Source organism: Phragmites australis, chromosome 8, assembly GCF_958298935.1.
Source record: "Phragmites australis chromosome 8, lpPhrAust1.1, whole genome shotgun sequence".
Lineage (NCBI taxonomy): Eukaryota > Viridiplantae > Streptophyta > Magnoliopsida > Poales > Poaceae > Phragmites > Phragmites australis.
Window position 1 is genome coordinate 10,309,962 of NC_084928.1, and position 9,915 is coordinate 10,319,876.

A 9,915-nucleotide genomic window follows, 5' to 3' on the forward strand; every position below is an offset into this window, starting at 1 on the left:
CGGGGCCGCCGGCGGTGGCCCCTAGGCACCCAAGTATCCCGAGGACTCACCGAAGGAAGTTCCGGGAGAGAGTGCTCGGGGCTGCGTGCAGCGGCCCCTGAGCACTCGGTTCCCCGAGGATCCGTACAAGTGTGCCCGGGAGAGAGTGCTCGGGGAGGTGAACAGTACCCCCGAGCACTCGGTCCCTCGAGGACAAGAAAGGGCGTTCTCAGGAGAGAGTGCTCGGGGAGGTGAACAGTACCCCCGAGCACTCGGTCCCCCGAGGACAAGAAAGGGCGTTCTCGGGAGAGAGTGCTCGGGGAGGTGAACAGTACCCCGAGCACTCGGTACCCCGATGACCCAGAAAGCCCCCTGGTCGAGGCCCCCGAGGGGCCCACCAATGAGATGTCAATCAGTCAAAGGCCCGAGGCCTCATTTAAAGAGCGTGCATGGCCTGTCACCTCCAACTGCTCCCGCCGCGCTCAGCGTCAGTTCCTGCCATGTTCTGGCAGAGAGGCGTGGGGTTATTAATTGCACGGGTCCCGTCCCGTGCCATCCGGCCCGTCTCAGGATAATGTCGTAAGGACCAAGGCGTTCCGTCTGCCACGCTGCTGTGGCAGGGGAACAAGACAGGGCGGGCACGCTGGGTCGCTCTGCGGCTGCCCGGTGGGCCCTCTCCACGGCGCCCGTTGCCAGGGCATTTATTGTGACGGATGACCGGGCGTGCGACGTATTTTCCACCTCCGGTCACTTCGCCCAGAGGAAATGATGACGCCCTTTCCATTTATGGTGTCTCGGAACTCGTGCCCCCTCCCGTTCGGGGCACGTTGCGGCTGGCGGGTACTTAAAGCAGCCGGCGGCACAAAAGAAAGGGAGAAGAGAGCGGAACACATAGCTGAATGCATCTGGAATAGATCCTTAAGCTCAGAAGAACACAGCGCAAGAGAAACACGGCTGAGAAGTGAGCAGCACGAGACAGGCTGAAGAACAAAGAGCCTCAGGCTCTAAGATAGACAAACATTCTTGTAACCAGCAACATCCTTGAGGGACTTCATCAGGGCATTTATAGTATCCATACAGGAGTAGGGTGTTACGCCCCCGTGCGGTCCGAACCTGTCTAAATTCTGGTGCATTTACTTCATCTTGCACTAGGCCACATCACCACCACCGACCGTTGCATTCATTCTCATTTATTTCTCCGACGAACATATTCAGGATCATCCCCCCGGCCGAATCTTTAAAAAAGGGTCTCTCGGGATCCCTGCGACTGGAGTTAATCCTCCAACAATAATGATTGAAGATCACCATCTAGGTCCCATCGGAGTCTTGATCTCCGGACCCTCTGTTAAAAGCTCGATCTCCGATGTCATCAGATCCCTTCACAGTACCCCTTCGTACCTACGAAGCCTTCCTTTGGCTTCGCCGGCTCGACCTCCCGAAGCATCCCAAAACACGACCTCCTGAAGCCTCGGTCCTTCGAAGCCTCGGCCTCCCGAAGCCCCAGCCCTCCGGGGTCTCGCTTCTCAAAGCCTTCACCTCTCGGTTCTATGCTTCCTGAGGCCCCCGCCTCGAGCTAATCAGGCCGTCTTCCCAAAGGCAGCGAGATGAGTAAGCGGGCCTTAGGAAAGATCTGTCGAAAGGGGAGTACCGGTCGTGCTTTGCCTGCAAGGAAGTGACCGGTATTAAAAGCCTAGGCTAATGGACGTCACTCTAACACCGCGGCGTGATGGAGACTATCCTGACACGACTGACAGTGCGGCGCCGAGCCGCAATTGGCGACCGGCTCACTCTATTTAGGGGGTAGGCACCACGATAATTACCATGATTGATATTTATCTCCCCGATAGGGTAGAAGGTAGTTATTCGGGATAAGTCCTAATAATTTGATCAGATCCCGGATATTTATATATTATGATAACTTTTATACCAAGCTACACATGACCCTATAAATAGGAAGCCATGCTCCTCTAGGCAAAGGAGACACAGCGGGTGAGAATAGGCAAAAACAGCAAAAAGATACAAAAGTGAAAGCACACTAAGTCACGCTATGATACTTTTTTCAGAATAATACATTTTTCTACCATCAATATATTCGTGGTGTTTCTTCCTCTTAAATTTAAATCTCTTTTTTTTAATAAAAAACTCTTATCGTACTTACTCAAACAAGAAGAACTCTTCATTCTCTAACAGAACAGTAAGATTAGTAACAATTAACAGTTTACCCTCGATAAATTGAACCCACGCAGAGTCGGGCGGGCGAAACAGCCACCACCCCACTCGCCTCCGCGATAACCCCCGAGCGCGAGCAAGCCAAGACCACAAACACAGGAAGCGCGCAGAAGAGGCTGAGGCGCAGAGCTCTCGGCCATGGAGGTGGCCGCTCGCCCCCTTCCCCTCCTCTCCACTGCACCCGCCCACCGCCTCCGCCTCCTCCTCCTCCCTCCTCGCCCCGTCTCCGGCCGCCGCCTCCGCCCCTCCCCTGGACCCCGAGGTACCTTCCCCTCCTCACCCGTCTCACGAGACGCCTACCTGTTCGAATCTATCCATTCGCAGTATCGATTTCTGAGGTGGTGCGGGTCACATACGTGGGGCGTATGGTGCGGTTGCAGGTTTCGGCTGCGTGGGTGATGGCTGGGGAGGAAGGCATTCTGCTCGTAAGAAAGGATTCATCATAATAAGCAGCTCGTCAGGTTCAAGCATTCAGTACTGTAATACTTCTGTTGTTTCGATTCGGTAGTTGGTATGAAATTTGTGTTAGAGTTCGACATTGTAATGTAATTTTTCTGTGTTCTGCAGCATCAGTAGAACCCGCAACTCAGGAAGTGGGCGCAGAGGGTTCTTCAGGGGAATGGAGCGGGGATGCCATTCGCCGGAGGTTCCTTGATTTCTATGCTGCCCGTGGCCATAAGATCCTCCCCAGCTCGTCGCTTGTGCCTGACGATCCGACTGTGTTCCTCACCATCGCGGGGATGCTTCAGTTCAAGCCTATATTTCTTGGCAATGTGCGTCTTATGGATTGCATATCGTGTTCAGAAAACGCTTGTATGTTTGTGAAACGTGGCACTGCATTAGAACAAACAAGAATGATTTATGAATACCTGCTTACATCATTTTAACGTTTTGAATGTGGTCGACAAAATGGGAAATGTTTCACAAAATGGATAAGTATCAATGTATCGTTACCCATATGGACATCTTATTTACGGGGTTTTGGATGTGGGGGCTTGTTTGGGAATTTCTGAGATGAGCTACATCCTTAGAATTCAGAAAACGTCCCTCACTCCCTCTTAGTTCAAAGTTGTTCCTTGTCTTTTTTGCTGGAAAATTGTTAGCTGGTAAACAATCTGTTATTGTCTTTGCTCAAATGCCTACAAGTTTTATGCAAATGATAGTTCTATGTGAACAACCAAGAGGTGGAACATTACGATTGCGAGGACATTTTCTAAGTATTTACTCATAATCGGTTACTAGAATCAATAGAATAAGCTATTGTCTTATGCTAATTGTGAGTATGATCCTACATTTCTTTTTCTAGAACTGCAACGACAATTAGATTTTATCTAGGATCATAGAATCTTGACTTTAAGACTCAGATTAAGATTCTGACAACCTTGGCTACAACATGCAATTCTGAAGTCCTTATATTGCTATTTACAGGAACCTAGGCGTGTGCCATGTGCCACTACCTCCCAGAAATGCATACGAACAAATGATATTGAAAATGTGGGACGCACTGCTCGACATCAGACTTTCTTTGAGATGCTTGGGAACTTCAGTTTTGGCGATTACTTCAAGAAAGAAGCAACCGCATGGGCATGGGAGCTGGCAACCAAGGAGTATGAACAATTCCTTTATTCTCCATGGAGCATGATCTCCGTATTGTTGAATTTAAGCTGTTGATCTGAAAGGTTTACCATGTGTCTGCATATTGCCATAGAGATGCCATTCACACTCATATGCCTCTAGAATCTCAGTGTTGTCCTAATGCATTATTATTCAGGCATCAGTTAGTCTTAAACCGCTCTTTAGAACCACACCATCAATGCTATTACAAGTTTAGAACATGACAGGGTGATCAGTATTACTGCAGTTCTGTTTGATCAGTACTACACATACATTTTTAGTATATTTGATTTTGCAAGTTTTTGAGCCTGTAGTTTTCATTCTCTTTATTTAGATATGGATTACCCACAGAAAGGCTGTGGATTAGTGTTTTCGAAGATGATGATGAAGCATTCTTCATTTGGCACAATGAGGTTGGCTGTCTAAAACTTTCATATTTCTGTAGTCTTATATTGCATTTTTTTTGCTTAGCTGTTATCACTATAAAATTTATAATAGGTTTCAACCACATCTCACTTCCAATCCTAAGAGTACTAGAGTGGTGTGCACGATTTGGCATTAATTAAAACATTTCAGGGTCTAGACTCTTTGAAAGCTTTACATGTTCGTTTTGTCTCACAACTGTAAACCGTAGTAAAAGGAAGAGTAGAAACCCATGGTTACGATTCATTAGTCATGTTTCGTTGTCAAAACATGCATATTCTGTTCAAGAGGTGCAAAGGATTATATTTGGTAACATGGCGGATGGCGTGTGACCTCCAAAAGATATTCTGTTCCTTGTTAATTAGTCAGTAAGTCTTGCAGTGTGAGTGATGGATTCTATTTCTGTTCATTCTATGAAGGTTGGTGTACCAAAGGAGCGGATAAAGAGGATGGGTGCAGATGATAACTTTTGGACTAGTGGCGCAACTGGACCCTGTGGACCATGCTCTGAAATTTATTATGATTTCTATCCCGAGCGAGGATCATCAGATGCGGTGTGTAAAGATTATGTGGAATTAGTGGTTAATAAATTTACAGCATTATTTTTGTTTTTTCAACAAAAGATTCTCCAATAACTGAAATTAGTGATATCCATATAGTTGTATGCAGGATTTAGGCGATGATAGTCGATTCATTGAATTCTATAATCTTGTCTTTATGCAATACAACAAAAAGGATGATGGATCCCTAGAACCACTGAAACAAAAGAACATCGATACAGGAATGGGACTTGAGCGTATGGCACGCATTCTTCAAAAGGTATTACCTGCCATTTGTCTATCAGAAAATGATTCATATCATCCTTTTTCTCTTAAGCTGTAATCTAACTCAAAATTGTTGTCCTATATCATAGGTTCCAAACAACTATGAGACAGACTTGATTTTCCCAATTATAGAAAAGGCAGGTAGCATGGCGATGGTGTCCTACGCTAAAGCTGATGATGCCACAAAGACAAATCTTAAAGTGTGTTGATGTAGTACTTGCTTCATGACACATAAGGGGGATACGTATAACCTTTGATATTTTTCTTTTTTTCTTCAGATAATTGGAGATCATATGAGAGCAGTTGTTTATCTCATATCAGATGGGGTCATTCCCTCGAATATTGGGAGAGGATATGTTGTTCGAAGGCTTATAAGAAGAGTAGTTCGGATGGGTAGATTGATAGGTATAAAAGGTGATGGGCATGGAAATTCTGAAGGTGCATTTTTACCTTCACTAGCCGAGGTAGTGATCAGCCTTAGCACTGAGATAGATCCAGATGTTGAATCACGACGGAAATCTATTCTTGGAGAACTTCAAAGGGAAGAGCTGCGATTTGTCCAGACTTTGGAAAGAGGTGAAAAGTTATTGGATGAACTTCTAGATGAGGCGCTATTAAGTGCTGGTAATAATGGAAAAAAGCCTTCCCTATCTGGAAAAGATGTTTTCCTTTTGTACGATACATATGGTTTTCCAGTAGAGATTACAGCTGAAATAGCCGGTGAACGAGGTGTTACTGTTGATATGAAGGGATTTGATATTGAAATGGAAAACCAAAGGAAACAATCTCAGGCTGCTCATAATGTAGTGAAGCTTTCTGTAGGAAATGGGACCGATATAGTCAAGAGCATCCCCGATACTGAATTTTTGGGATATGACTCTCTCTTTGCCACTGCTGTTGTTAAAGGTCTCTTGGTTAATGGAGACCCAGTGAATGAAGTTTTAGAAGGTTCTGAAGTAGAAATATTATTAGATCGGACGCCATTCTATGCTGAATCAGGTGGTCAAGTTGGAGATAATGGTTTCTTATATGTGAATGGAGGGGAAGATGGAAAACAAAAGGCAGTCATAGAAATCAAAGACGTCCAAAAATCTCTGGGAAATATATTTGTGCACAAAGGCACAATTAAGCTAGGGTCAGTAGAGGTTGGCAAGGAAATCGATGCTTCTGTTGATACAAAATTGAGGCAGGGTGCTAAGGTATGAAATTGGTGGCAGTGTATTTGCTTCTTATGGTTGACCTTTTTTATTTCAGTACTCATTTGTTTTATTTGAAATAGCATTAACTAGAGTTCTGTTTTGATTACATAACTTTCAGTGGTCTTTAAACAATAAAAACAGGAGTACTTTATGTAGATAGTTAATTTCATCGGTTTCATGCCTTCTGACAGCATTGCTTGTATCGCATGTAACATGTCTGGTTATAAGCAAATATGTCGTTAGAACTCAGACATGAACTCTTAATGGCCTCCATTATCAGGTCTCAGTGCTATACTTCTTATTTAACTTCTTTCTGTTTCCCATACTGTGTAGGCCCATCATACTGCAACACATCTACTACAGTCCGCTCTTAAAAGTGTTGTTGGTTCAGAAACTTCACAGGCTGGTTCCCTTGTGGCTTTTGATCGTCTCCGGTTTGACTTCAATTTCCATCGCCCCCTTTCTGAAGAGGAATTACTGACAATTGAATCACTTGTAAACCAATGGATTGGCGCTGCAACACAACTTGAGACAAAAGTCATGGCTTTGCAAGATGCAAAAATTGCTGGTGCCATTGCTATGTTTGGAGAAAAGTATGGTGAACAGGTTGGTTTCTTTTAAAAAACTAATATTCCAGAGGTTATATTACATTGACATAACCACAAAGTCATGAAAGTTCAGCATGTTGCATCTGAATTTAAATGAGCATAGGTTCCTAAAAGACTTGTGCGTGGTGCTTTTTTTGCTCTCCAAAAAACTGAATTGCACAAATCGTAAAGCAGCATTGTTAGTAATAGAGTAGTGGGTGTTTGCAAATCTGGCCCTCAATTATATCTAAAATTCATGCCTTTTCCTTTTTCCTTTTTTGAGCAGAAGTGCTATTCAAACACTGCCAATACTTGGCCCTACAGTAAGATAATTTTTGCTCTTTTGGTCTGATAGGTCAGAGTCGTTGAGGTCCCTGGGGTCTCGATGGAACTTTGTGGTGGAACTCATGTCAGTAATACTGCTGAGATTCGTGGTTTCAAGATAATCTCAGAACAGGGAATAGCTTCTGGAATCAGAAGGATTGAGGCAGTTGCAGGTGATGCATTTGTTGAGTATGTTTGTGCTCGCGACAACTATATGCGACACTTATGCTCATCCCTTAAGGTATGATGTTACTCTTTGTTATAAAATTTGCTTTCCCTTCTAATTTATCCTGTTTGTGTTGGTGAGCTGGGCAGCTGTACTTTGTGCATCTGATGGTCTTCAGCATTTGACTTTTTTAAGTATTTTGAAACGCGTTAAAAATTAAACTTGCATGCCTCACTGCTGATGATAGGCACGTGTGTTAGCTTAGACCCTATTACCTTGTCCCAGGTGGGTAGAGTGATTGAAAGTACGGTGGCAAGCTTTGCTGAATATGTAACTGTATTCACAGTTTTCGATATATGCTTTAACTATGTGACTCATTTGCAGGTTAAAGCTGAAGATGTGAATGGCAGAGTAGAAACAATTCTTGAAGAATTAAGAACAACCAGAAATGAAGTATCATCTCTACGCAGCAAAATTGCAGTGCTCAAAGCAGCATCTCTCGCAAGTAAAGCAACAACCGTTGCGCCCCATAATGTCAGGTACTTGCTTCAGTGTATCGCCATTTTCACACTCCGTAGTACTGTATGTCCAGTCTTTTAAAGTGTCATGTGCTACAAAACAGTAACTATCACTTGTAAGTCCGCAAAGATGAGCTGACCTAAAATCTGTCTTCTGTAGGATTATGGTTGAGAACATGGGTGATGTGGATGCCGATGGGCTGAAAAGCGCCGCCGAGTATCTAGTGGAAACCATGCAAGACCCTGCTGCGGTGATTTTGGGATCAAGTCCAGGGGATAGTAAAGTTAACTTGGTTGCTGCCTTCAGCCCTGGAGTTGTCAAAATGGGGATGCGGGCAGGGAACTTCGTGGGTGGCATAGCCAAACTCTGCGGCGGAGGTGGTGGCGGTAAGCCTAACTTTGCGCAAGCTGGTGGGCGGAAGCCAGAAAACTTACCAGATGCCCTTGAGAAGGCCCGAGCTGAAATTGTTGCTGCAGTATCATCAGACTCCAGCTGATTCTCTGCTCCATACTTGATAGCATTATACAGATAGGAAATGTAACAGACTATTGCAATTAGCAAGCAAGGAGAACATTTTTGGACCCCTTCCTGGTAGTGTACGCTCTTGTGCAGATGAAGGAACAATTTTTGTTGGTTGTAAGTAGGCGGCAAACCAAGATTTTTTTTTTTCAATTTGTCATACTGTAAAAGTACAGACTTATCAGTCACACGAATACACTATCTCTTTTTTTTTTTTTGAAAGGAAAACACAGCAGTGGAGGCCCCTACTGTTAGATTTAAAAAAAATGAAAAAGAAGAGGATAAGTACAGGAATAGATAAAGGTCCCACATGCCGTAGGAAAGAGCCCATATCAAGGGCAGAGGTGGTGACATAACAGCCCACCCAAAAATAAGAGGGAGTTTAGGTTCTAGCTGTGAATTTCTCAATCCATTCTAAAATTTTAGTCTAAGTATCTTCCTTTATTCTATTTGGCTGAAGTAAAACTTCATCAACTAAACTCCTCTTCTAAAAACGCAGCGAAGTTGTCTTCTTCTCAAAAATCACACGGTTCCTTTGCCTCTAGATTCCCCGAGCAGCTATGATGAACACATCCATAAAGAAAGGCTTATTGAAGCTCGCTTTGGCATTGGTCAACATACTGAAAAATGGTAACTGTAAAATTCATTGTATTCCAAGACATTCCTAGCAATCTGAAGGCACACTCAAAGAAGAGATGCAGGGCAGTTTCCTCCTGATGCTCCCTACAAAACACATAGTTATAGTTGTTACATTTAATTTTGTAATTCTTTCTTCTAAGGATATTGTGTTCAACCTGTCCATGAGGAGAAGCCATGTAAGGATTTTGAGTTTGTTGCAACATTTAGATTGTCAGATCCACAAGAAAGGTTGTGGGGGGTTTATGTATTTGTAAGGTTGTGGGGGTGGTAGATCCCCAGATGTACTCCCATGAATCCTTGCCACCTTGCTCAGCATGTAATTGGGTGCTCTGTAGAATTTCTTGTAACCGAAGGTATTCATCATAAGCTTGCATTGTCAATGGTGCGTGGAATTGATCTTCAATCGATGAGATTGTCAAAAAAAATTGCTACTGAGATTACTTTATCCTTGGCAAATGTGAATAATCTTCGGAAAGAGTTCTTGCATAAGGTGCCCATTCTATAAGTCCATCCAAAACAACATTGTTGCACCATTTCCAAAAGAGTAGGTTGGCATTCCTCTGAACATGTCACTTGATCTGAGAATATCTTTCCACCATAAGGAGCCCTTTTCAGTTGTAGCATGTGGGACTTGTCCAACAGAGTATTATGTAGCCCAAATGAGCTTAAGCCACAGCACTTGCTTCTGATTGTAGAATTTGTCAAGGTGTTTGAGTAGGAAAGCTTTATTTTGGTTGCCTAAATCTATAACTCCCGAACCCCTTTTGCTCTTAGGCTTGGTGACCTTTTCCATGCAACAAGCGGTTTGCTTTTGGCATTGATGCCTGATCCTCTACATAAGCAGTGTTTCTTAGCCCTATCAATGTATTCAATTATAGCCATAGGAATTTGAA

The 9,915-nt window shown here is 43.8% G+C and overlaps 1 protein-coding gene across 3 annotated transcripts; it reads left to right on the forward strand.

Annotated features, from left to right (window-relative positions):
- The first annotated feature begins 2,252 nt into the window (after positions 1-2,252).
- Positions 2,253-8,597, forward strand: LOC133926597 (alanine--tRNA ligase, chloroplastic/mitochondrial-like). Of its 3 annotated transcripts, none has more exons than XM_062372610.1 (13): positions 2,253-2,470; positions 2,589-2,687; positions 2,776-2,981; positions 3,637-3,815; positions 4,157-4,235; positions 4,665-4,799; positions 4,915-5,064; positions 5,159-5,269; positions 5,348-6,268; positions 6,602-6,874; positions 7,211-7,420; positions 7,730-7,884; positions 8,024-8,597. In XM_062372610.1, the coding sequence occupies exons 1-13, from the start codon at positions 2,347-2,349 to the stop codon at positions 8,358-8,360; spliced, it is 2,979 nt and encodes a 992-aa protein (XP_062228594.1). In that variant the 5' UTR covers positions 2,253-2,346; the 3' UTR covers positions 8,361-8,597. The 3 variants fall into 3 exon arrangements, with proteins under 3 accessions (XP_062228594.1, XP_062228596.1, XP_062228595.1); XM_062372612.1 differs by having other exon boundaries at positions 5,159-5,206; XM_062372611.1 differs by having other exon boundaries at positions 2,589-2,669.
- The last annotated feature ends 1,318 nt before the right edge of the window (positions 8,598-9,915 follow it).